This window comes from Dipodomys merriami, unplaced genomic scaffold (assembly GCF_024711535.1).
Source record: "Dipodomys merriami isolate MVZ:Mamm:240054 unplaced genomic scaffold, mDipMer1.0.p SCAF_33, whole genome shotgun sequence".
In the NCBI taxonomy this organism is placed as follows: domain Eukaryota; kingdom Metazoa; phylum Chordata; class Mammalia; order Rodentia; family Heteromyidae; genus Dipodomys; species Dipodomys merriami.
In genome coordinates this window covers 17,284,540-17,307,056 of record NW_027204826.1, presented here as the reverse complement: position 1 = coordinate 17,307,056, position 22,517 = coordinate 17,284,540, and the positions used below count along the sequence as shown (strand labels likewise).

The 22,517-nt window shown below is 62.0% G+C and overlaps 2 protein-coding genes across 9 annotated transcripts; one reads left to right on the top strand and one right to left on the bottom strand.

Annotated features, from left to right (window-relative positions):
* The first annotated feature begins 692 nt into the window (after nt 1–692).
* Man2a2 (mannosidase alpha class 2A member 2) lies at nt 693–16,140 on the top strand. Of its 4 annotated transcripts, XM_070043289.1 has the most exons (23): nt 693–854; nt 2,577–2,725; nt 3,808–4,065; nt 4,139–4,283; nt 4,389–4,560; nt 4,882–5,009; nt 5,167–5,340; nt 5,610–5,796; nt 7,227–7,404; nt 7,527–7,729; nt 8,029–8,211; nt 8,322–8,436; nt 8,589–8,656; nt 8,781–8,946; nt 10,165–10,401; nt 11,181–11,303; nt 11,518–11,632; nt 11,825–11,958; nt 12,142–12,283; nt 13,643–13,776; nt 14,334–14,528; nt 14,607–14,717; nt 15,069–16,140. In XM_070043289.1, the coding sequence occupies exons 2-23, from the start codon at nt 2,594–2,596 to the stop codon at nt 15,219–15,221; spliced, it is 3,453 nt and encodes a 1,150-aa protein (XP_069899390.1). In that variant the 5' UTR covers nt 693–854; nt 2,577–2,593; the 3' UTR covers nt 15,222–16,140. The 4 variants fall into 4 exon arrangements, with proteins under 4 accessions (XP_069899390.1, XP_069899387.1, XP_069899389.1 ...); XM_070043286.1 differs by having other exon boundaries at nt 14,334–14,717; XM_070043288.1 differs by lacking the exon at nt 693–854 and adding an exon at nt 1,128–1,188 and having other exon boundaries at nt 14,334–14,717.
* Nucleotides 16,141–16,400: 260 nt separating this feature from the next.
* On the bottom strand, nt 16,401–21,660 carry Hddc3 (HD domain containing 3). Of its 5 annotated transcripts, none has more exons than XR_011376592.1 (6): nt 21,477–21,660; nt 20,972–21,027; nt 20,533–20,773; nt 17,784–17,889; nt 17,105–17,452; nt 16,401–16,664 (listed from the first exon to the last, which is right to left on the bottom strand). XR_011376592.1 is itself a non-coding variant. In XM_070043301.1 (5 exons), the coding sequence occupies exons 1-5, from the start codon at nt 21,586–21,588 to the stop codon at nt 17,066–17,068; spliced, it is 525 nt and encodes a 174-aa protein (XP_069899402.1). In that variant the 5' UTR covers nt 21,589–21,659; the 3' UTR covers nt 16,401–17,065. The 5 variants fall into 5 exon arrangements, 3 of the variants coding, with proteins under 3 accessions (XP_069899402.1, XP_069899403.1, XP_069899400.1); XR_011376593.1 differs by lacking the exon at nt 17,105–17,452 and adding an exon at nt 17,473–17,661 and having other exon boundaries at nt 16,401–17,075; nt 21,477–21,658; XM_070043301.1 differs by lacking the exon at nt 17,105–17,452 and having other exon boundaries at nt 16,401–17,075; nt 21,477–21,659.
* Between the last annotated feature and the right edge of the window lie 857 nt (nt 21,661–22,517).

Sequence of the window (22,517 nt, the reverse complement as noted above, 5' to 3'; positions counted from 1 at the left end):
GAGCAGACGTAACCTGGGCAGCTTTCCACAGACCCGGCAGAGCCCGAGAGCTCAGGCTGTGGCGACATTTCCTAGAACTGCCAGGATGGTGGGTTCGAGGCCTGCGAGGCCTGGGCAGTCCGCAGCCAGGCGCAGGTCAAGGCTGAGCCAGGTGCAAAGGTCCCCGGTCCGTCCACGCCGGGGCGGCGGCGCCTCCCCCCCAGGCCCAGCCGGCCAGTCGGGCCGGAGGCTCGGCCTCGCCATCCCACTGCCCGGCGGGCCCGCCGGCGCGAGCCACGCGGCCGCCGGCGCGGGGTTCAGGGTTCGTGGCCACGGTCACCGCAGCAGCGCTGGAAAGGCGGACGACCTCGGCGCGCAGGGCCCGGTCCGCGGCGCCTTTGCGCGGCCAGGGGCCCGGATGCGGGAGCCGCGCTGCGGGAACGCTCTCCGGGTCGCGCTGGCGAGGCGGGCAGGGCTGAGATGTCACCGTCCGGTAACGTGACCGCTCTGGGAGGAGCGCCGCGCTCAACGGACGGCGGCTTCGGCGGCTGCGCAGTGAGGCCTCCCGGACGCCCGAGATTGACAGCTCGGGGGCGGAGCTCAGGGCGGGGCCTGCGCGCGCCGGAGGGGCGGGGCCTGCGCGCCTGCGCCGGAGGGGCGGGGCCTGCGCGCCTGCGCCGGAGGGGCGGGGCCTGCGCGCGCCGGCGGTTCTGGCCCCGCGGGAGCGCGGCTGCGGTGCGCGAGGCCGGGGCGACCGGTGGGCGCGCTCGACACCGGCCGGCGTCTCTGAGGGCGCGCGGGCCGCCGGGCCGGGGATGTGAGGCGCGGTCCGTCTGCGGCGGGGCCCGGAGCGGCGCGGAGGCCGGCTGCGGACGGTAGCGGGCCGGGCGGGCGCGGGGGCGGCTCGGGGCCGGGAGCGGCGCCGCGGGGTCGGGAGCGGGGAGGCCCGGTGCGGGCCGGGTCGGGGCCAGGCCGCCCGCGGAGCCGGCGGCAGTGCGGCCCCCGGGGCCCGGCTCCACGCTCTCCGCCGGCCCAGGCTAAAAATACCGCGGGGCTCGGCGGGAGCGGGCGGCGCTAAGGAGGGCGCGCGGGGGAGGCCGCGCCCCGCCGGCCGCAGCGGACGCCCGGCCTGCGGCCTCGAGTGCGCCCTGAGCCGCCTGGGCGCCGCCGCGCCCGCCGACCCGGGAGCGCGAGCGGCTGTTGAGCAGCGTGAGCATCTGCGTGTGTGCGTGCGTGCGTGCGTGCCTGTGCGAGAGCGTGCGCACGCGCGGGTGCCTTGCACCACGGCCTGGCGCTGCCCGGCCTCCGGCGCTGGCGCTCTACCCCTTGGGCTCACGCCACAGGCCCACGTTGGGCTTTTGGCTGGCTGGAGGAAAGAGGCTCACGGACTTCCCCGCCCGGGCTGGCTTGGGACCGCGATCCACCAGTGCCTGGCTCTTGCGTTCTCCTCCTTCTTCCTCCTTCTTCCTCCCCTCTTTTTTCCTGTTTTTAGGGGGGTGGTCACAGGACTTGAACTCAAGCATCAGTACCGTCCCTGAGCTTTTCTGCTCAAGACTAACGTTGAGCCACAGCACCACTTCTGGTTTTCTAGATTTTCCTGCCCAGGCTGGCTTTGAACTGCAGTCCTTAGATCTCAGCCTCCTCATTAGCTAGGATTACAGGTGTATACCACTAGTGCCTAGCTTCTTTTCACCTTTTTGTGCTGGTACCGGGGCTTGAGTTCCATGTCTCAAGCTAGTTAATTGGAGGTGAAATCGCAGACTTTTTTGTCCCTGATGGATTTGAACCACAATATGCCAGGGCTCCACCTCGTGAGTAGGATTACAGATGTGAGCACCAGAGCTCTCTGCTTTTGTTGAGAGACAGGATCAGCACCAGACTTTGTTCCTGCTGAATGCCACTGTGAATCAAGAGGACAGGGCAGGGGCTGGGAAGGTGGCTCAGTGGTAGAGTGCTTACCTTGCATGCATAAGACCCTGGGTTTGATTCCTCAGCACCACATAAGCAGAAAACGCCAGAAGTGGTGCTGTGGCTCCTATGGTAGAGTGTTAACCTTTCAGCTGAAGAGCCTAGGGACAGTACCCGGGCCCAGAGTTCAGCCCCCACAACTGACAAAAAGAAAAAGACAGGGCAGAAGCCTGCCAGCTTTGACCTCTTGTCTCTAAGTCAAAATAGAGCCCAGTGTGGCCATCTGAGAGCCACATGACCAGGAGTTCACGGTTACCACCAGCCAACCAATGGGCAGGCTCCAGGAAACTGGTTGCAATTGGTGTATCCAAATGTGGGCAGAAACTGGGTCTTGCTATCTTGGATAGCTTCTCCCAGCATCAGTGGAGGAGGTGTTACTTCCCAGCAAGGAGTGGCCTGACCAGCCTCAGATACTTATTTGTGCTTTTAGAGTCTCAAGGTCGGGGGTGGGGGTGAGTGCTTTTTTTGTGGGGAGGGGGATTTGGTGCTTCGAGCTTGCATTCTGTTGGAGTCAGACCAGCAGGTGCTTCTCAGGAACGGGCCTGGGAACTGGAGCGTGGTGGGAAGGCCACGCAGGGGCTGCGTGCGTGCCGCAGGTCGGCTCTCGCTGAGTCCCGTGTCCTTGGCAGGTGCCTGTGCGGCCAGCATGAAGCTGAAAAAGCAGGTGACAGTTTGTGGGGCTGCTATTTTCTGTGTGGCTGTGTTCTCACTGTACTTGATGCTGGATCGAGTCCAACACGATCCCACGCGACACCAGAACGGCGGGAACTTCCCCCGGGTGAGTGAGTGAGTGAATCTCCTGCGCTCAGGCTGCTGCCCTGGAGAGGCGTGTCAGCCCAGGACATGACTGACTTCCTTCCTTCCTTCCTTTCTTTCCTTTTCTTTCTTTCTCTCTCTCTCTCTCTCTCTCTCTCTCTCTCTCTCTCTTTCTTTTTTGTTGGTCATGGGGCTTGAACTCTGGGCCTGGGCACTGTCCCCCAGCTCTTCAGTGAGCACTCTTACCACCTGAACCACAGTGCCACTTCTAGTTTTCTGGTGGTTTATTGGAGAGCAGAGTCTCATGGACTTTCTTACGTGGGCTGGCTTTGAACTCTAATCCTCAGATCTCAGCCTCCTGCTTAGGTGAAGGTAGAGCAATTATGATTAGGATTATAGCTGGGAGAATGGTTCAAATAGTGCCTACTTTTTGAGCATCTATAGTACTGTTGTGGTTTAGTCCTTAGTATAAGTGAAATAACGTATAGGACTAATGTGCTGATTAAGAAGACGATCATGAGGGTGTGATCGTGGAACTAGTTACTTCTTTTGTAATAGGTGATTAGGCATCTTGAAGTCCTATTTGAAGTCGATAAGCTATGAAGATATATAAGTTAGGATTATGGGCGTGAGCCACTGGCGCCCAGCTGAGAGTGTGTCTAAGACCTGACTTGTGGCTTTCTTGGGGGAAAGAGGTACACTGGGAATGGAACCCAGAGCACATGCTCCACCACTGAGCTATACCCCAGCCCCAACAGGAACTGGAAAGTAGTAATGTCAAAAAGAAAGCAGGAAGAAGAAACAGCTATGTGCATTGCTCTTGGCCTGAATTCTTGGCAGACATTGCTAATCGATTGTAGCATTCTTTCCCAGTAAGTTCCTGGGCAGGCTTCCTCAGTGCCGGGCTGTGGACTGGCAGCACAGGTCGTCAAGCACAGGCATGTGGGATATGGAGAGAGACCGCATTCCACCCGTGCAGATCTGAGTCCTCGTTAGACCTGTGCGTGGAGCACGTGGTCAAGGAGGGAGCCGTCAGCCGTGGTGGGTGCTGGAGTCTCTGTGGCTTAGGGAGCTGTGGGTGACGGCTCTCTGGTGTCTCGGCAGAGTCAGATTTCTGTGCTGCAGAACCGCATCGAGCAGCTGGAGCAGCTGTTGGAGGAGAACCACGAAATCATCAGCCACATCAAGGACTCGGTGCTGGAGCTGACGGCCAATGCCGAAGGCCCGCCCGCCCTGCTGCCCTACCACACGGCCAATGGCTCCTGGGTGGTGCTCCCAGAGCCGCGGCCCAGCTTCCTCTCCATCTCCCCCCAGGACTGCCAGTTTGCTTTGGGGGGTAGGGGCCAGAAGGCAGAGCTGCAGGTGAGCCGCAGCGCCGGGCCGGCGGGGGAGCTGGGGTGCCCCCAGGGGCACTGAGCGCCTTCCCTCCCGGCAGATGCTGGCGGTGTCAGAGGAGCTGCCGTACGACAACGTGGACGGTGGGGTGTGGAGGCAGGGCTTCGACATCTCCTACAGCCCCAGCGACTGGGACGCCGAGGACCTGCAGGTGTTTGTGGTGCCTCACTCGCACAACGACCCAGGTGAGGGCTGGCCGGAGTCGGGCGTGGGGCCGGCCTTTGCACCGCCACCCACGAGGGGAGTGGAGGAAGACGGGCGTCCTCAGGGGACGGGTGTCGGCTCCCCAGGCTGGATCAAGACCTTCGACAAGTACTACACGGAGCAGACACAGCACATCCTCAACGGCATGGTCTCCAAACTGCAGGAGGACCCGCGGCGGCGCTTCCTCTGGGCGGAAGTCTCCTTCTTCGCCAAGTGGTGGGGCAACATCAGTGCCCAAAAGAGAGCCGCCGTGAGAAGGTGGGCGGCTGTCAGGGAGGTGACCGGGGCTGCCATCGAGCCCTGGGGTGGCGGGAGCAGCTTGGAGCAGTCAGGGAGGTGAGGGGTGGGGGTTCACATGTCACCAGTGTTGAGAGAAAGGGAAGTCGTCTGAGCAGGAGTGAAGAGGAAGCATGGGCATTTCTCCTGGGACCACCCAGGGTGCTGAGCCAGGGCAGAACCATGTGGGGGTGCACTGGAGAGGAGGAGGGTGTATGAGCTCTTGGTCCTGGGTTGGGAGTCTCTGGCACTGTGGGGAGGGGGTGTCCCTGGCCCAGCCTCACCGCCAGGCTTCCCCTTCAGACTGGTGGGAAACGGGCAGCTGGAGATCGCAACGGGAGGCTGGGTGATGCCGGATGAGGCCAACTCGCACTACTTCGCGTTGATCGACCAGCTCATCGAGGGCCACCAGTGGCTGGAGAGGAACCTCGGTAGGTCGCGCCTCACCCCAGGCTGAGTGCTGTGGCCAGGTGCTGTAAGGGGAACTGGCAGAGAATGGCCCACGTGAGCCGGTGCGCCTGGCGAGGCAGGGGCAGGGGTTCCCCACCCCCCAGGGGCCAGAGGGCTCAGGGCCTTGCGTCCTCGCAGGTGCCACCCCGCGCTCTGGCTGGGCGGTGGACCCCTTTGGATACAGCTCCACCATGCCTTACCTGCTGCGCCGCGCCAACCTGACCAGCATGCTGATCCAGAGGGTGCACTACGCCATCAAGAAGCACTTTGCCGCCACCCACAGCCTGGAGTTCATGTGGAGGCAGACATGGGGTGAGGCCGGCGGGGGAGCGGCTGGGGCAGCGGGCCCTCCCTGGGGGAAGCAGGGAGGAATGCTGAAGGCAGGACCCCTGACTTGAGGGTGTCTCTCCTGATTGGGGGGGTCCTGGGGTGCCCCGTGTGCATCTCCTGCGAGGGAGGCCCGCGTCCTGTCCCTCGGTTGCACGTTCTTCGCACAGGCGCGGCTGTTTATCAGAGACTGCGCCCTTGCGGCCAGGCCCTGGCTCCCGAGCCTGCTCACAGTCCCGTTGTGTCTTCTGTAGACCCGGACTCCAGCACAGACATCCTGTGCCACATGATGCCCTTCTACAGCTACGATGTCCCCCACACCTGTGGCCCCGACCCCAAGATCTGCTGCCAGTTTGACTTCAAACGCCTTCCTGGGGGCCGCATCAACTGCCCATGGAAGGTCCCACCCCGGGCCATCACAGAGGCCAACGTGGCCGACAGGTACAGCTGGGTACATGCCGGCCCTTGTTGGGCATGCGTGGTGGTTCCGGTCCCTGGAGGAGTCAGGCGTCCTGGCCTCTGGGTGGGTGGCGCCATGTGGGGAAAGCTGACAGCAGAACAGGGCGGGCACAGGTGCTGAGCTCAGGGCCTCAGAGCCGTGGCAGGGGTACTTTAGTGTCTCCCTGGAAAACAGGACCGGCACCAGGGAACCGCTGTTCCCGCCTTCATTTCCCTGGTGGGGGCATTTTCTGGTGTCTTAACAAGCTGCCACCGCCAGCTGGCAGCCAGCAGTGAGCGGCTCTGCCATGGCTTTGGGCTCACCAGCCTTCGCCTGGCCCCAGCAGCTGGGAGCGTCCTCAGCGGGCCGGAATCGCGCCCAGATTCACGTGGTCCTGGCACACAGCCTGTATCAGCACAGAGACGGCACCAACTCTAAAACTAGCCTCCCACACACACACACGGGGAGCTTAAATGTGCTGCTCAAGTATGACACAGCCAGCACTTTAAACATACAACAAGTTCGATTATGCTAGTGGCTCACGCCTGTAATGCTAGCTCCTCAGGAGGCTGAGATCTGAGGAAAACCCTTCAAAGCCAGCCTGGGCAGGAAAGTCTCTGGGGACTGTTACTTCCAATTAACCATCAAAAAGCCAGAAATGGAGCTGTAGCTCAGGTGGTAGAGCACCAGCCTTGAGTGAAAAAACTGAGCAAGAGTTGGAGGCCTTGAGGTCAGGCCCCACTAGCGGCACTGAAGAAGAAACAAGAGTCTTAACCAGCTGGACTGGCTTGTGTGTCAGAAGGCTTGGTTTCCTGCGTCTGAGCAGTGGGACAGACGGTGAAGAAAGTGACCCTTTGTTTCCAGAAGTACAAACGCCCATTGCAGACAAGAACCTGGGGCTAAAGAACACGGCTAATCTCCAAAGCTGCTCTGGTCATTTAATCCTCCCTGACTCAGAATAGCCCAGACAAGGCCGGTGTTGCCTGCTGTGAGCGGGGTCTGGACTGCACGGGAGAGCGAGCTGGCCAGCGCCGATCCACGTGCACCACTCCATAGGCAGAAAGGAAGCTGGGCACCAGTGCTCACACCTACAGTCCTACCTATTCAGGAGGCTGAGATCAGAGGATCGAGGTTCAAAGCCAGCCCAGGCACAGAAGTCCCTATGATATTCTTACCTCCAATTAATCCCCCCCCCAAACCCTCAAAACAAACACAAGAAAAGCATGAGCTCAGGAGGGAGAGGACCTGAGTGACACGGGACACCATAGTGACTGGCCGCTATGTGACAGGCCCCGCGGCCCCGCCCGTGCGTCCCGCCCTCAGCCTGCCCCCTCCCCATGTCGGGCAGCTGGGCCAACTCGGGGCCACCCGCAGGTGGAGGAGGCCTGCTGCCATGGGCAGCCCTGGGTCCCAGCCGTGTCTCCCCGCGCAGGGCGGCGCTGCTCCTGGACCAGTACCGGAAGAAGTCCCAGCTGTTCCGCAGCAAGGTGCTGCTGGTGCCGCTGGGCGATGACTTCCGCTACGATAAGCCCCAGGAGTGGGACGCGCAGTTCCTCAACTACCAGCGCCTCTTCGACTTCCTCAACAGCAAGCCCGAGCTGCACGTGCAGGTGTGCGGGGCGCGGGGCGCGGGGCCCCCCCAACCCGCTCCTGTTCTGTCCCTTCTCTGTCCTGGCCCCGCACTGCTGGCCAGAGGGCCCGGGGCCACGCTGACGGGGCTGGCGGCCCGCAGGCTCAGTTCGGCACCCTCTCTGAGTACTTCGACGCGCTGTACAAGAGGACGGGCGTGGAGCCTGGGGCCCGGCCGCCCGACTTCCCCACGCTGAGCGGCGATTTCTTCTCCTATGCCGACCGAGAGGACCACTACTGGACGGGCTACTACACTTCTCGGCCTTTCTACAAGAGCTTGGACCGCGTCCTGGAAGGCCACCTGCGGTGAGGTCCTTTGCCCTCCCCCCCCTGCATCTCACAGGGAGGCCCCTCCCCCCCGTGCATCTCACAGGGAGCCCCTCACCCCCCCCACACTGTGCATCTCACGGGGAGGCCCTCACACACACCGGGCCCCTGCGGGAAAGCCCCTCACACACACCGGGCGCCCTGTAGGGAACTCCTTCTTATATGGCTCACGGGGTGCGGCTGGACGGGCGGGAGCCCAGGCCGTGGAAGGCAGGGAGGCCCTGGCCAGCATGGGTGGCCACGGGCAGGGGTGGGCGCTGACTGGCCTCTGTGGGCAGGGGGGCAGAGATTCTTCACAGCCTGGCTGCGGCTCACGCCCGCCGCGCCGGGCTGGCCGGGCAGTACCCGCTCTCCGACTTCGCCCTCCTGACGGAAGCGCGGCGCACGCTCGGACTCTTCCAGCATCATGATGCCATCACCGGCACTGCCAAGGAAGCGGTGGTGGTGGACTACGGGGTCAGGTACACGCTCCCTGTCGCCGGTGGGGGCCGGAGGGCTGGCCAGGACTGTCCATCCACCGTGTGCGTCTCCTCCTGCCCACTGCCCACCGCACACCCCCTCCTGCCCGCAGGCTGCTGCGCTCGCTGGTCGGCCTGAAGCAGGTCATCATGAACGCTGCTCACTACCTGGTGCTGGCGGACAAGAACACGTACCACGTTGACCCTGAGGCACCCTTCCTCCAAATGGTGGGTGCTGTGCCGTCCAGAGAGTTGCGGTCCTTCCCGGGTGGGAGGGTGGGAGGGAGAGCGCATGGCGGCTGGCGGACCGCCGCCAGCACCAGTGGGGCGGAGGAGGCCGAGCCCCTCACGGAACCCCCTCCTTGCCTGCTTGACTCCAGGATGACACCCGCCTAAGTCACGATGCCCTGCCCGAGCGCACTGTGGTCCAGCTGGGCTCCTCCCCCAGGTGAGCCAGGCCGTGATGGGGTCCCGGGCTCCCGGGCTCCCGTCCCAGAGCCTGCCAGCCCCGCAGAGCCCGTCCTGGCGGCTGCCCCCACGCAGCTCCCGGGTCAGCCCCGCTTTGCCCACAGGTTCGTGGTGCTGTTTAACCCCCTGGAGCAGGAGCGGCTCAGTGTGGTGTCGGTGCTGGTGGACGCCCCCCGCGTGCGGGTCCTGACTGAGGAGGGCCAGCCGCTGGCCGCGCAGATCAGTGCGCACTGGAGCTCCGCCACCGACATGGTTCCCCACGTCTACCAGGTGAGCCCTGATCTCTGCCTCATCCACGGCCTCTTCTTGGGCGTCCCATGGGGAAGGGAGGGGGCTGCCCCTAGGGCAGGGCAGGCTCCCGTTTAAGTCTGACTTTGAAGACAAGGTGAAGGTTAGTATGTGGATGATAGTGACGGTTCACTAACAACCATTTACCACTTGTGTCTGTGAAATAGGTCTTTCTGTTGCTTCGGCTGGTCTTGAACCCTAGGGCCAAGTGATCTTCCTGCCTCAGCTTCCCAACTAGCTATAGGAATATTGTACAGCATTACAAATATTTGTTAATGGGCTGGGACGGTGGCTTAGTGGTAGAGCGCTTGCCTTGCATGCCTGAGGCCCTGGGTTCGATTCTTCAGCACCACATAAGCCAAAAGCAAAAAGCCAGAAGTGGCGCTGTGGCTCAAGTGGTAGAGCGCTAGCCTTGAGCTAAAGAGCTGAGGGACAGCGTCCAGGCCCAGAGTTTAGGCCCCACGACCGGACCCAAAAAACAAAACAAAACAAAAACCACAAATATTTGTTAGTGAGAGCTTGCTTTTGGGGGACGTGGGGGGAGGGGCAGTTCTGGAGTTTCAACTCGGCTCCATGCTTGCTAGACAGGTGCTCTGTTATTGAGCCACATCTCTAGCCCTTTTTTATTCCACTTAGTTTCGAGGTAGGGCCTGCTATTTGCTTGGGATGTGATCGTCCTATTTATGCTTTCCGCCATAGCTGGGATGACAGGCATATACCACCATGTCCAGCTTCTGTTGAGATGGAGTCTCATGAACTTTTTGCCTGGGCTGGCCTCAAACCTTGATCCTCCCAATCTCAGCCTCCCAAGTAACTAGGATTACATGGGTGAGCCATCATATCCAGCTTTTAAATCTTCTGTTGTTTTGAGCAGGATCTTGGTGCGCCCTCTGTGGCCAGGCTGGCCTTAAACTCGCCAAGCTCCTGAGTGCTGGAATGATAGGTGTACAACACCTCGCTGCTTCGTGGGAAGCATAGTGGGTGTCCCTCCACAGTTTTCCAGGCGTCATTGAGACGATGACGTCTGCCCAGCCGGAAGGGCGCTTTCGGAGGAGGGGGTGGGCGGGGGTCTCAGCACAGGAACCCCAGGCTGCAAGTGGAGTTGCACTTGGCTCAAGCGTCAGCGCCTCACCCCTCCTCCCCATCCTCCCTCGCCCCGCCTCCTCCCACCCCTCCTCCTCACCCCTCCTGTGCTTGCAGGTGTCTGTGCCCATGCGCCTGCCTGCGCTGGGCCTGGGCGTGCTGCAGCTGCAGCCGGACGTGGAGGGGCTGCACACGCTGCCCTCCTCCGTGCTCGTATACCTGCACGGCCTGAAGCTGGCCGTCAGCCGGCACGACGCGTTCCCCCTCCGTGTCATGGACTCCAGCCCCAGTGACTTTGCCATCAGCAACCGCTACATGCAGGTCTGGTTCTCAGGCCTCACCGGGCTCCTCAAGGTAAAGGGCCAGGGGCGGTGAGGGAGGGCCAGGGCGGGCTGGGCGGGGCATGCGCACCAGTGGGCTGTGCAGAACTGGCAGTGCCCAGCATGTGGGCCAACTCGGCTTCAAGCCAGCAGTGTTGGAAGCAGCTTTGTCATGGTTCCAGATTCCTGAGTTTGTCATCTGACAAATGGAAAAGATTGATTTTGGCTGAGTTTTGGAAGTTTTGGGACATGATCAAGTAGAACCACTGTTTGGCTATGAAGTAAAGCCCCTCAGAACCAGGCTACAGAAGAGAGAAAGGGATGGGGTTCTGCCTGCCTTTTAAACATGTGCCTCTAGGCAGCCTGAGACCCCCTGCTAGGGTTCTGGGATGTGGCTTAGTTAAGTACTAGAACCCTTACCTAGCAATTGCAAGTTCCTGAGTTGAGGCCTCAGTACCCTGAGTCCACTAGCTCCGCCTCTGCCAGGCACCGCCCCCACCAGGCCCTGCCCCCCCAAGATCTACCTCTGCTAGGCCCCGCCTCTACCAGCTCCGCCTCTGCTAGGCCCCGCCCCCACCAGGCTCCTTTCCCACCAGGCCCACCAGGCCCACCTCTGCTAGGCTTCTCCTCTACTGGAGAATCCCCATCACCTCTCAGTACGGCTCCTCTGGGAACCAGCCCTCAACGTGTGGGCCTTGAAGGACAAGGTTTGGCACTGGTTTTGGCACCTTGGGGAAGTGAGTTTGTGCCCTCCAGGGGGCAGGCCTGACATGCTGGTGTGGGGCCAGGGGTCAGGGCTGTGTTCTTTAACAGAGCATCCGAAGGGTGGATGAGGAGCAGGAACAGCGGGTGGACATGAAGTTCCTCGTCTACGGCACCCGCGCATCCAAAGACAAGAGTGGGGCCTACCTCTTCCTGCCTGATGGCGAGGCAAAGGTACCCGAAAGACGTCCCCCGGTCCTGGCAGCCTCCAGGGGCCTTTGTCTTTGCTGCCCCTAGGGGTTGGTGGAATGTAACTCAAACTTTGGGTTTGGCCCCTCAGCCCGGGTTCCAGGCAGAGCCTCTGGGGAGAGCTCTCCTTGTCAGCTGGGCCCAGCCCTCTGCGCTGCCGTCTGTGCAGGAGCTCAGGGCCCACCTGCTCTTTCTCCAGCCCTACACCCCCAAGAAGCCCCCTGTGCTGCGGGTGACAGAAGGTCCTTTCTTCTCGGAGGTAGTGACCAACTATGAGCATGTTCGCCAGGTCGTCAGGCTTTACAACCTGCCGGGTGAGCCCCGCGGACGGGAGGAGGCTGCATGGGCTGTGTGCCGCAGGCCTCCTGTCTGCACACCGTCCCCAGAGGTTTCGTGTGGGACGGGCATCCTGGGAGGTGCGGAAGTGGGGGGCAGGGCCCAGCTCAGCTCTGGCTCCTGGAGAGTCTCAGTCCGAGCTCACCTCCCTCCTTCTGTGCCTGTGCCAGGGGTGGAGGGGCTGTCGCTGGATATGTCGTTCCTGGTGGACATCCGGGACTATGTGAACAAGGAGCTGGCCCTGCGCATCCACACGGACATTGAAAGCCAAGGCACCTTCTTCACGGACCTCAACGGCTTCCAGGTGCCTGCTGGGCTAGGCCAGGCCCCAGGGGCATCATGGGCACAGGGCCAGGGTAGAAGGTCGCCCTGATGGAGAAAGGACTGGAGGAGAGAGGGGTGGGGGTGGGGGAGCTCCAGACTAGGGACCCATCAAGGTCAAACGGGCCCAGATGCTCTTGACGGGTTTGTTGGCCTTGCGCTGTAGATCCAGCCCCGGCGGTACCTAAAGAAGCTGCCCCTGCAGGCCAATTTCTACCCCATGCCGGTCATGGCCTACATCCAGGACGCGCAGAAACGCCTCACACTGCACACGGCCCAGGCCCTGGGTGTCTCCAGCCTCGGTGACGGTGAGTGGTGATCTAGAGCCCAGCCCCCTACTGCCATCTGCCTCCTCTCTCCCGCCCCACCCCCTCCCTGCTTGGGGAAGGGTGGCGGCTCCAGTGCGGGACTGGAAGCCTGTGTCCGCCGCGAGCGGGGCTGTGTCCCCAGTGGAGGACTGGCTCCTGCCTGCCGGCCGCGTCCCTGCCTGCTCTTCTCCCTCCGTTCCTCTGACGCTGTGTATTAAGTGGTGGTTTTTCCTACGAGGGGCTCACTTTAGGATTTGGGGTGACGGTCTGTCATTGTTCAGGGCACTGAGAGGAGGACAGAAGTCCGGCAAGGGCCCAGTGCTGCGGCAAAGCCACGGGTACATTCAGCGGCAGCTCTCAGTGTTACAGTGCCCCCTCCCCCCTCCCCCCTCCCCCCTCCCCCCTCCCCCCTCCCCCCTCCCCGGTGCCTGAGGCAGAGCCACGGGTACATTCAGCAGCAGCTCTCAGTGTTACAGTGCCCCCTCCCCCCTCCTCCCTCCCCCCTCCTCCTTCTCCCCTCCCCCCTCCTCCCTCCTCCCTCCTCCCTCCCCCCTCCCCCCTCCCCCCTCCCCGGTGCCTGAGGCAGAGCCACGGGTACATTCAGCAGCAGCTCTCAGTGTTACAGTGCCCCTCACACACACACCCCCGCCCCCCGCCAGGTCCCGACCCCCATCCCCAGCAGGACATGTACTGCTACTGGCTCAATCTTTTCTTTTTGTGTGTGGGTCCTGGGGCTTGAACACAAGGCCTGGGTGTGGTCTCTCTTTTTTTTTTGGTCCGGTTGTGGGGCCTGGACTCTGGGCCTGGGCGCTGTTCCCCAGCTTTTCAGCTCAAGGCGAGTGCTCTAACACTTGAGCCACAGCGCCACTTCTGGCTTTTTTCTTTTTTTTCTTACGTGGTGCTGAGGAATCGAACCCAGGGCCTCATGCATGCAAGGCAAGCGCTCTACCACTGAGCCACCTTTCCCCTGGGTGTTTTCTCTTAAGCCACAGTTCCACTTCTGGCTTTTTGGTGGCTAATTAGAAATAAGCATCTCATGGACTTTCCTACCTGGGTTGGATTTGAACCATGATCCCAGATCTCAGCCTCCTGAGTAGTGAGGACTATAGCGTGAGCTACTAGTACCCAGCCCACTCGGCTCCGTTTTGTGCCTGCCAGGCCCTGGGCCTGGGTCCCACTGTTGAGTCCAGTGGTGAGCCATGGGGTCAGCGGGTCCTGAGAGTGGGGATATCCCCCCCTGGCCCTCCCAGCTCTAGGGTTCCATGGTGCCCCTCTGGGCTCCGCGTGAGGGCCTGTGGGGGGCCTCCTCCCAAGCGAGGGTCTGCTTGTGGTAACCGTGGCTCCCTATGGTCTCCACAGGACAGCTGGAGGTGATCCTGGACCGGCGGCTAATGCAGGATGACAACCGGGGCCTAGGCCAGGGACTGAAGGACAACAAGGTCACCTGCAACCACTTCCGCCTCCTGCTGGAGCGGCGCACCCGCGGCAGTGAGGTGAAAGTAGGGACAAGGCCTGGACCGGAGCGCAGGGCCTGGGTGTGGCCCAGGAGGCTGGGAGGGCAGAGCAGGGCTCCGTTCCTAGGCTGTGGCAGGGGCATCTCCCATGTGCCCAGCCCCTCGTGCAGCCTGGAGCCCCCTCCCAGCTGCACCGGTCCACTCCTCTTGTCTGCCCGCCCCTGCCCAGCATGTCCCGTCTACTTCCCCCTGCTCATGGCTTTCTCTGCCTTCACCAGCCTGACTTTGCTCCAAACGGAGCGTTGTGTGTAGGGGAAGGGAGAGGTCATGCAGATGACGTGGTGTACCAGTGCACGCGCGCTCTCTGTAGTCAGAGCTGCTGCCAGCGCCCACAGCTCGTACCGCATGTAGTGGGGGAGGTGGGTGCCACCCGTGCCACCAGGACCTCCCTGCGTTAGCCTCCTTCGCCTCTCTTGAGGTGACTAGCATGGGAAGTGGCCACACGTGAAGGCTGGGGGGACAGGGCCTGAGGCAAGGTAGCCAGTGTCTGCCTGGCCTGGTACGGTCCCTCACCCGTGTCCTGGTCCCTCCTGCAGGTCCGAGACGAGCTCTCTAGCAGCTACCCATCCCTCCTCAGCCACCTGACCTCCGCGTTCCTCAACACCCCGGTGCTCACACTGCCCGTGGCGGGGAGTCGGGTCTCCAGCCCCGCGCTGCACCCCTTCCGACCCCTGGCCTCTGCTCTGCCCTGCGACTTTCACCTGCTCAACTTGCGCACGCTCTCCGCAGAGGTGAGTGCCCCGCCCAGCCCCGCCCCGCCCCGCCCCCTCGGCAGGGGCGCCCCATCCACAGCCTGCCTGTGCCCCCAGGACGACTCCCTGCCCTCGGAGGATGCCGCCCTCATCTTACACCGCAAGGGCTTTGACTGCGGCCTCGAGGCCAAGAACTTGGGCTTCAACTGCACTACGAGCCACGGCAAGGTGAGCGGGCGCCAGCGCGGTGGGAAACCCCTGAGCTGGGCAGTTGCTGGAGGGAGAGGGAGTCCATCACATGCCCTCCATTACTGAGGCTTGCAGGGGCTGTTCCCAGAGAAGGTGCAGAGCCCAAGAACTTGTGCTCTCTGAGAAGACTGTACACAGCTCACGGAAAGCTCCAGAAATCTTAATCCTCAGAGCCCGTGTGCTCCCTTTGAGAGCCCCACTGGTGGCTCCAGGCCCTGGCTAGGACCGGGCCCTGCCCTCAGCCAGCGCTGTGCCACACCCGGCCCTCGGGGCAGACTCTGAGGAGGAGGATGTGGTCCGGAGTGAGCCCGCGCCTGCCTGTCTCCACAGGTAGACCTGGGGGGCCTGTTCCACGGCCTGGGTGTGCGCTTCCTCCAGCCGACCTCCCTGACGCTGCTCTACCCGCTGGCCGCCCCGTCCAACAGCACGGATGTGTACGTGGAGCCCATGGAGGTCGCCACCTTCCGCCTCCGCCTGGGTTAGGCCCTGGGCCTGCAAGTTGCTCCCCAGAGACTGGGTCGGACCCCAAGGGGTGATGTCCCAGCCCTGACAGACTGGGCTCCGCCCTCGTGCTGTTTATTGCTTCTGTGTTTGGGGCAGAAAGGGCCAACACCAGTGACGTGCACAGAGGAGGTCCTGGGGCCGGCCGGGCGCTCCAAGCTCTGCCTTTGTGTTGGAGGCTGCCCAGGTGGGCCCAGGCCCAGGCACCCAGCCTTCCCCAGAACAGGCCCCAGAGATGAGGGCAGAGGTCAGGAAGGCATGAGTGACTCCAGCCAGGAGAGCTAGCTCCCAGGGCCCTGTGTGACCCTGTAGCAGTGGGGAAGGAGGAGGAATCCCTGTTTCCCCAGGGCCCCATGGCCTTTGCTTTTGTGATGGCTGCCACTGGGTCTGCGTGCTCTTGCGTGGGCTTGCGAGAGGGACCAGACCCTGGGCCTTACCACCACCCCTTACCACCCCCAGGGGTGTTCCCTTACGCACACACGCCACCCCTAAGCCCCTCCCCATGGGGCTTCAGTCCTGGCAAGAAAGTGAACCTTCAGGACCCACGGCCCCTGTGTGGGCCACCCACAGCTCTCACACTGTGCGCAGCCCGGCTGGAAGCCTCCTGGGGCCTGTGGCGGCTCAGCGTGGGGGCGTAGAGAACAGTCTTAATAGAGACCTGAGGAGATGCTTCGTAAAATCTGAGCTCACCCTTCATGGAGACCTTGAGTAGACAGGCACACCCTAATCTAGACAGAGGTCTGTCAGAAACGGGCGGTGAGGGCACGCTGAAGCCTCCCACACCACAGGTCACCCAGAGCTGCGGCCAGCGGCGTCCCGGCCCTCCACCACGTCAGGGGAGGAAGAGTCACACTGCCACTGTAGATCTGCCTCCCAAAATGCTTAAAAGAATCACCTGCAATCTGGTACACTGCTTAGTGCTGTCCATGCTCTACAGAGACCGGTGCTCTCCCCCAAACCGGCCCGTAAGGTCAGTGTAATTCCAGCAAGCCTCGCTACTTCCGGGATTCAGGTGTGAAGCTCGTGAGTCCTGAGACAGCGCTGCTGGCCATGGTGATGGGCTGGCTGGGCACCAGCGCTGCGCGAGGCACTGGGCCCTCCAGATTCCCCAAGGTCTTGGGTTCATTGTGGCATTCCCATTGCTCAGTGGCACCAGAAACACCCAGGCACATAGGAGTTTAATGTGTGGTAAGTGTCTTTAAGTGGGGAAGAGATGGATTATTTAACAAATAGTACCTAGAGCTGGGCGCCAGTGGCCACACCTGTAACCCTAGCTGTTCAGGAAGCTAAGATTCATGGGTCATAATTTGAAGCCAGACTGGTCAGTAAATTCCATGATTAACCAGTAAAAGTGCCAGACTGGAGACAGGGCTCAAGTGGGTAGCACACCAGCCATGAAAAACCAACGAGAGTTCAAGCCACTACCTGCACGGAAACAAATGGTAGAAGGGAAAAAAATAAGAGTAGAACATTATACAAGAAAATACAATTTCACTGACGTAAGGTCTTTTCTAAGCATAACATGAAACCTAAGTGACACAGGAGAAAATAAACACTACCACAGTGTCAGCTAAGGGAGGGGATGCCTGCCTCAGTCCCCATGGAGTCACCGGCGCTGCCGGCTGCCACCTGCACATTCAGTGGCAGCTGGGCCCTGTGGACCGTGGGGACCGAAGCCTGACCTTCGTGCGGTGGGAGAGACCACTGCCGCGCTGAGCCTGGGCCCTCGCAAGCAGGCAGCCTCGGGCCACAGCCCCGAGCCTGTCCGTAAAGAAGGTGGTGTGCTGCTCAAGGACGGATGATTGTAATCAAACGACGGGGGAGATTCAGAGCCATCTAGAAAAGATCAGAATAAAGGATGTTACCTCCAAAAGTCTTAGATGCGCGGTGACATCCTTCGTGTGCGGGATTGCTTAGTGAAGTGTGTGGTAAGTTTCCATCCTGTCCTGACTTGGGGAGCTGGGGTGGCCGCCGTGTTCGGGGCAGAGCTTGCCTCAAAGGACAGGACCGGAGAAGACATTCCTGGGTTTGGACCAGTCGCTGGCAGCGGGGACAAAGTAATCTCCTTGCGAAGGAGCACCAGAAGAGGGATGGTTTGCACAGGGGCCTCCTGTGCCGCGGCAGGCAGTCCAGCTGGAGACTGCCGTGGTCCGGGAGATGGGCAAGATTACTTTGGCTCCCGACATTTTGTCCCTAGTGGGACATAAGTTGAACTGAAAGAGAGTTCACATACTTAGGCAGCCAGACACTGGAAGCCTTGGGGGTCAGGATGAGCACTGCTTAGCATTTGGAGTGACAGCTGAGGTGTGAGACTTGGCATTGGGTGGAGGAGGGGATGCTGTCTTCTCGAACTCAAGCGGGTCCCAATGTCCAGTACCGTAAGAGGTGGGCCTTTAGAACTCACTGGAGACAGACTTCTCTCCTGAGCAATGAAGAGGTGGGCAGGTCCTGGGGATTGTGACCCAGGCGCTGGTAAAGAGCCTTCCCACCCAATAGAATTGAACTTGCAACCTTAAGGAGGGAAATTCAGGCTCCTGCTCCTACCTGGACAAAAACATGGCACAGTAATCCAACCCCAGGACAGCTGCAGTGTAGTCAGATCCATACGCAGCAAGCAGCATGCAGTGATTGCCAGGGTGGGCGGAGAGGCCTGGGAGAGGTTCAGGTGTGCAGTTTTAGTTTTGCAGTATGAAAGGGTTGTGAAGAGCGATGATGGTGGCACAGCACTAAGTACACTCAGTGCCTCCCACTGCACACAAATGTAAGGTAAGTTTCCTTATGTACATTTTACCTTAGTGTGTGTGTCTTGGTCGATCGGTCAGTTGGTCGTGGGACTTGAACTCTGGGCCTGGGTGCTATCCTTCAGCTCTTGGGCTCAAGGCGAGTGCTCTACCACTTGAGCCACAGCGCCACTTCCAGCTTTCCTGTTTATGTGGTGCTGAGGTATCGAACCCAGGGCATCATGCATGGGAGGCAAGCACTTTACCACTGAGCCACCTTTCCAGCACCTTAACACATTTAAGGGGCTAGGTGCTGGTGACTCACGCCTGTAAACTATTCAGGAGGCTGAGATCTGAGGATTACAGTTCACAGCCAGCTCGGGCAGGAAATACTAGGAGATCTTTATCTCCATTTAACCACCAGAAAAGTGACTTCCACTTTTCTATGACTCAAAATGGTAGAGCACGATCCACTCAAAGTGGTAGAGCACTTGGTAGAGCACAGAAGCTCAGGGACAGCTCCTGGGCCTTGAGTTCAAGCCCCATGACTGACAAAAAACAAAACAAAAAGCCTTTTAAGGGGCTGGGTATTATGAGCAGTGGTAGAGTGCATGGTTCAATCCCCAGTACAAAAAAGCAAGCAGAAGGAATAAGGACGGTTTGCAGAGCACAGTGGCACACACCTGTAGCCTGCTGTCAGAAGCAGGAGGCAGGAGACAGCCTGGGCACAGCAGGAACGGAGAACCCACCCCTTAATTTTTTCCTGATGTTTTGTGAAACAAGCACCTCATGACAGACTTCATGTTTGCATTCTAAAGGTGCAGCCTGAAATCCCAGCCGAGGCAGCAGCAGGATCGAGAGTTCAAAGCCAGCTTGGGCTGCACAGCAAGACTTGGTTTCAGAGAGCAGAAAAAATTAAAAGAATAAAAGGTAGGGAGGTGTTTATTAAATGTCCAAAATTCATAATGTAACATCTAAATCTCAGCTCTCTGGGAAGTGCAAATAGGAAGCAGGCAGGGGCATAAATGTAAGACTGTGTTCCACAATTAGAAAAACAAAGGGGTACAGGGGTGTAGTTGAAGGGGGAGAGTGCCTACATGGCAGGTTTACAGCCCAGAATTCAAACTCTAGTACCACTGAGAATGGAATGTGGAGCAGGGGGCTGGTGGCTCCTGCCTGTCATCCTAGCTACTCAGGAGGCTGAGATCTGCAGGATCGCAGTTCAAAGCCAGCCGAGGCAGGAAAGTCCATGAGACTTTCTCCAATGAACCACCAGAAAACCAGTTGTGGCACTGTGGCTCAAAGTGGTAGACCACTAGCCTTGAGTGAAAAGGCTCAGGGACAGCGCCCAGGCCCTGAGTTCAAACCTCATAACTGAAAACAAAAAAATCTAGGGCATAGCATACCACTTTGGTATAGTTTCTCCTGAAACTATTTTCCATTCAAAGTTGGGTGACTTGTCCTCCCCGCCCCCCTCACGGGACCACGTGTCCAAGCATCCCCTCCCAGAGGGGCCCTTCCCCAGGCCCCACTTACCTTCCCGGGGAGAAATGAGATGCCAACTGTGGCATCCTTTTCAATCATGTTGGCGTTTATTCTGGCCAGTCCTGGGGTTTGAACTCTGGGCCTGGGCGCTGTCCCTCAGCTGTTCAGCCCAAGGCTAGCGCTCTACCACTTGAGCCACTGAGCCACTCTGGCTTTTTCTGTGTATGTGGTGCTGAGGAATGGAACCCAGTATTTTACGAATGCTAGGTAAGCCACTCTACCACGGAGCCACATCGCCAGCTCTTCAGCCATGTTAATAGGCACCTGGGTGTCACAGTCTGACCTGACAACCACACAGCCTGTCTCCCCGAGCATGCCAGGCTCAGAGGGCTCAGAGCTTCTGCTTGGCATTCGAGGGCTGGAGCAGCAACAACTCCCATCTTCACCCACAAGTGCTTTTATTCTCCAAATGCCTTTGTGATCAGCCTTTATAGACGCCTCAGGCCCGCCTTACAGAGCAGCAAGCACCTGACACTTGGGAAAGGGCAGCAAATGCAGCTCAAGGATGGGGCACACCTGAGCCGCCCCTCCCCCCACAGTGAGGAACCGCGGACGCCTTTAGTCTTGATGTCGGAGCTGAGCGAAGGCACTGCGGTGAGAATGGGCGCGGCGCGGCGCGGCCAGGTCCCTGGCCCTGCTCAGAGCACCAGCCCTCGCTCCCGGAACAGCTGCTGCAGCGCCTGCTCCAGCGGCTGGCTGGTGCCCTGCAGCCCCTTCACCACCTGCGCCGCCCACTCAAAATACTCCTGGACTCGGCTGTCTGTCCATCCTGCGGAAGGGTGGGCAGACGTGCTCGCGTGGGGCGCCCGCGGGCCGGGGTCCCTGTGGGGCGTGGTGCAGGGCAGTGCCATGGCTTCCGGGAGTTGTGCCCCCCCCGCCCCTCTGTGACGCTTGAGGCTTGGCCCCATGGGGGTCAGCACTCATGGGGCGCAGCGTACCCACGGGGGGGTGTACCCACGGGGCGCATCATGTCCGCGGGACGGGGCGCGCTCACGAGCGCGCGCACCCCGGGGCCGGGCCCAGCGTACCCACGGGGGCGCAGCGGCTCAGGTCCCGCAGGTTGTGCAGCTTGTCGGCCAGCTTCAGCAGCCGGGCCCCCGGGCTGCCGTGGGGCGCGCGCTCCACCTGCAGCCGCTTCCGCTCGGCCTTGGGCAGCGCCTTGTCGTCCGTCACCTCCTCCACCAGGCGCCGCACCTGCGCCCCGAAGCGCAGCTCCAGCTCCTCCGGGGTGGTGTCCGTGTCCTCCACCGTGTCGTGGAGCAGGGCGGCCTGGGGACGGGACGGCCCGGCTCAGCCCCGCCCCGCCCCGGCTCAGCCCCGCCCCGCCCCGGCTCAGCCCCGCCCCGCCCCGGCTCAGCCCCGCCCCGCCCCGGCTCAGCCCCGCCCCGCCCCGGCTCAGCCCCGCCCCGCCCCGGCTCAGCCCCGCGCCCCGCCCCGCCCCGCCCCGCCCCGCCCCGCCCCGGTTACCTGCAGCACCGCGGTGTCGGTGACGCCGGCCTCGAGCGCCAGGATCCGGGCCACGCCTGGGGGCGGAGCGGGGCGGGGTCAGCCCGGGGGCGCCGCCCCCCCCGCCGCCGGCCGGACCCCTCCCTCCCCTCCCCTCCCCCCGTGCCGCCGGCCGGACCCCTCCCTCCCCTCCCCCCCAGCCGCCGGCCGGACCCCTCCCTCCCCTCCCCTCCTCCCCCCCCCGCCGCCGGCCGGACCCCTCCCTCCCCTCTTCCCCCGCCGGCCGGACCCCTCCCTCCCCTCCCCCCCCGCCGCCGGCCGGACCCCTCCCTCCCCCCCCCCGCCGGCCGGACCCCTCCCTCCCCTCCCCCCCGCCGCCGGCCGGACCCCTCCCTCCCCTCTCCCCCCGCCGGCCGGACCCCTCCCTCCCCTCCCCCCCGCCGCCGGCCGGACCCCTCCCTCCCCTCCCCCCCGCCGCCGGCCGGACCCCTCCCTCCCTCCCCCCCCCCCGCCGCCGCGCGCCCACCGATGGGGTGGTTGATGTAGGGGGTCCCCTCCGGGTCCTTCCGTCGCTGCCCTCGGTGCTTGCGAGCCGCGAAGTCGGCCGCCTCCAGCAGCCGCGCGGCCTCGGAGCCCATGGCGGTGGCGCGGGGCTCGGGGCGGGTCCGCACGGGCGCCCACAGCGCCCCCTCGCGCGCCGGAGGCCCGGCCGGCCGCGGTCACGGGGCGGCAGACCTGGCCTCAGCTCCGCCCCGCGGCCCGGGCGCCCGGCCTGCCCCGGGCTCCGAAGCCGGCCTGCGGCGGGGAGGCCGCGGCTGGGGCTCGCGGGCGACCGCGTTCCTGAGAAACTGCTCACTGCGGGCGGAACCCCAGACCCGGGGTCGCGGCCACTGCCTGCCACGCGACCCCAAGTGCTAGTTACAGACACACACGCGTGAATCCGAGAGAAGGGCTGAGTGCACCTGGGCCAGTGGGAAAGACAGTCTGGGCGGCCGTGGTCATCACAGGACGGGGTGGCCGTGTCACAGGACGGGGTGGTCGTGAGCGTGTCACAGGACTGAGTGGTTGTGTGTCACAGGACTGGGTGGTTGTGTCACAGGACGGGGTGGTTGTGTCACAGGACTGGGTGGTTGTGTCACGGACTGGGCGGCCGTGGTCATCACAGGACTGGGTGGTTGTGTGTCACAGGACAGGGTGGTCGTGAGCGTGTCACAGGACTGGGTGGTTGTGTGTCACAGGACGGGGTGGTCGTGAGCGTGTCACAGGACTGGGTGGTTGTGTCACAGGACGGGGTGGTCGTGAGCGTGTCACAGGACTGGGTGGTTGTGTGTCACAGGACGGGGTGGTCGTGAGCGTGTCACAGGACGGGGTGGTTGTGTCACAGGACGGGGTGGTCAGGTGGACAGCCGTTGGTGTCAGGCAGAGGCCCCGGCCTCCGTGGCTTCCATCTGCCCTGGCCGGCTGCTGGGGTGGCTCTGGGCAGGAGGAGCACGGCGATCATTACTCCAGGATGCTGACGCGGTGGTGGCAGTGCAGTGCAGTGCGGGGCTGGGTGTGAACTCTGGGC

Bases quoted from the DNA above. Each gene is read 5' to 3' on its own strand.
- Man2a2 (XM_070043286.1), top strand. From the start codon at position 2,594: ATGAAGCTGAAAAAGCAGGTGACAGTTTGTGGGGCTGCTATTTTCTGT. The intron at 5,010-5,166 runs GTAGGTCGCGCC...GCGTCCTCGCAG, and splicing joins GTGGCTGGAGAGGAACCTCG to GTGCCACCCCGCGCTCTGGC. The intron at 14,718-15,068 runs GTGAGCGGGCGC...CTGTCTCCACAG, and splicing joins GCACTACGAGCCACGGCAAG to GTAGACCTGGGGGGCCTGTT.
- Hddc3 (XM_070043302.1), bottom strand. From the start codon at position 21,588: ATGGGCTCCGAGGCCGCGCGGCTGCTGGAGGCGGCCGACTTCGCGGCT. The intron at 20,774-20,971 runs GTAACCGGGGCG...TCCCGTCCCCAG, and splicing joins CCGACACCGCGGTGCTGCAG to GCCGCCCTGCTCCACGACAC. The intron at 20,385-20,508 runs GCGCGCGCTCGT...AGCGTCACAGAG, and splicing joins GCTGGGCCCGGCCCCGGGGT to GGGCGGGGGGGGCACAACTC.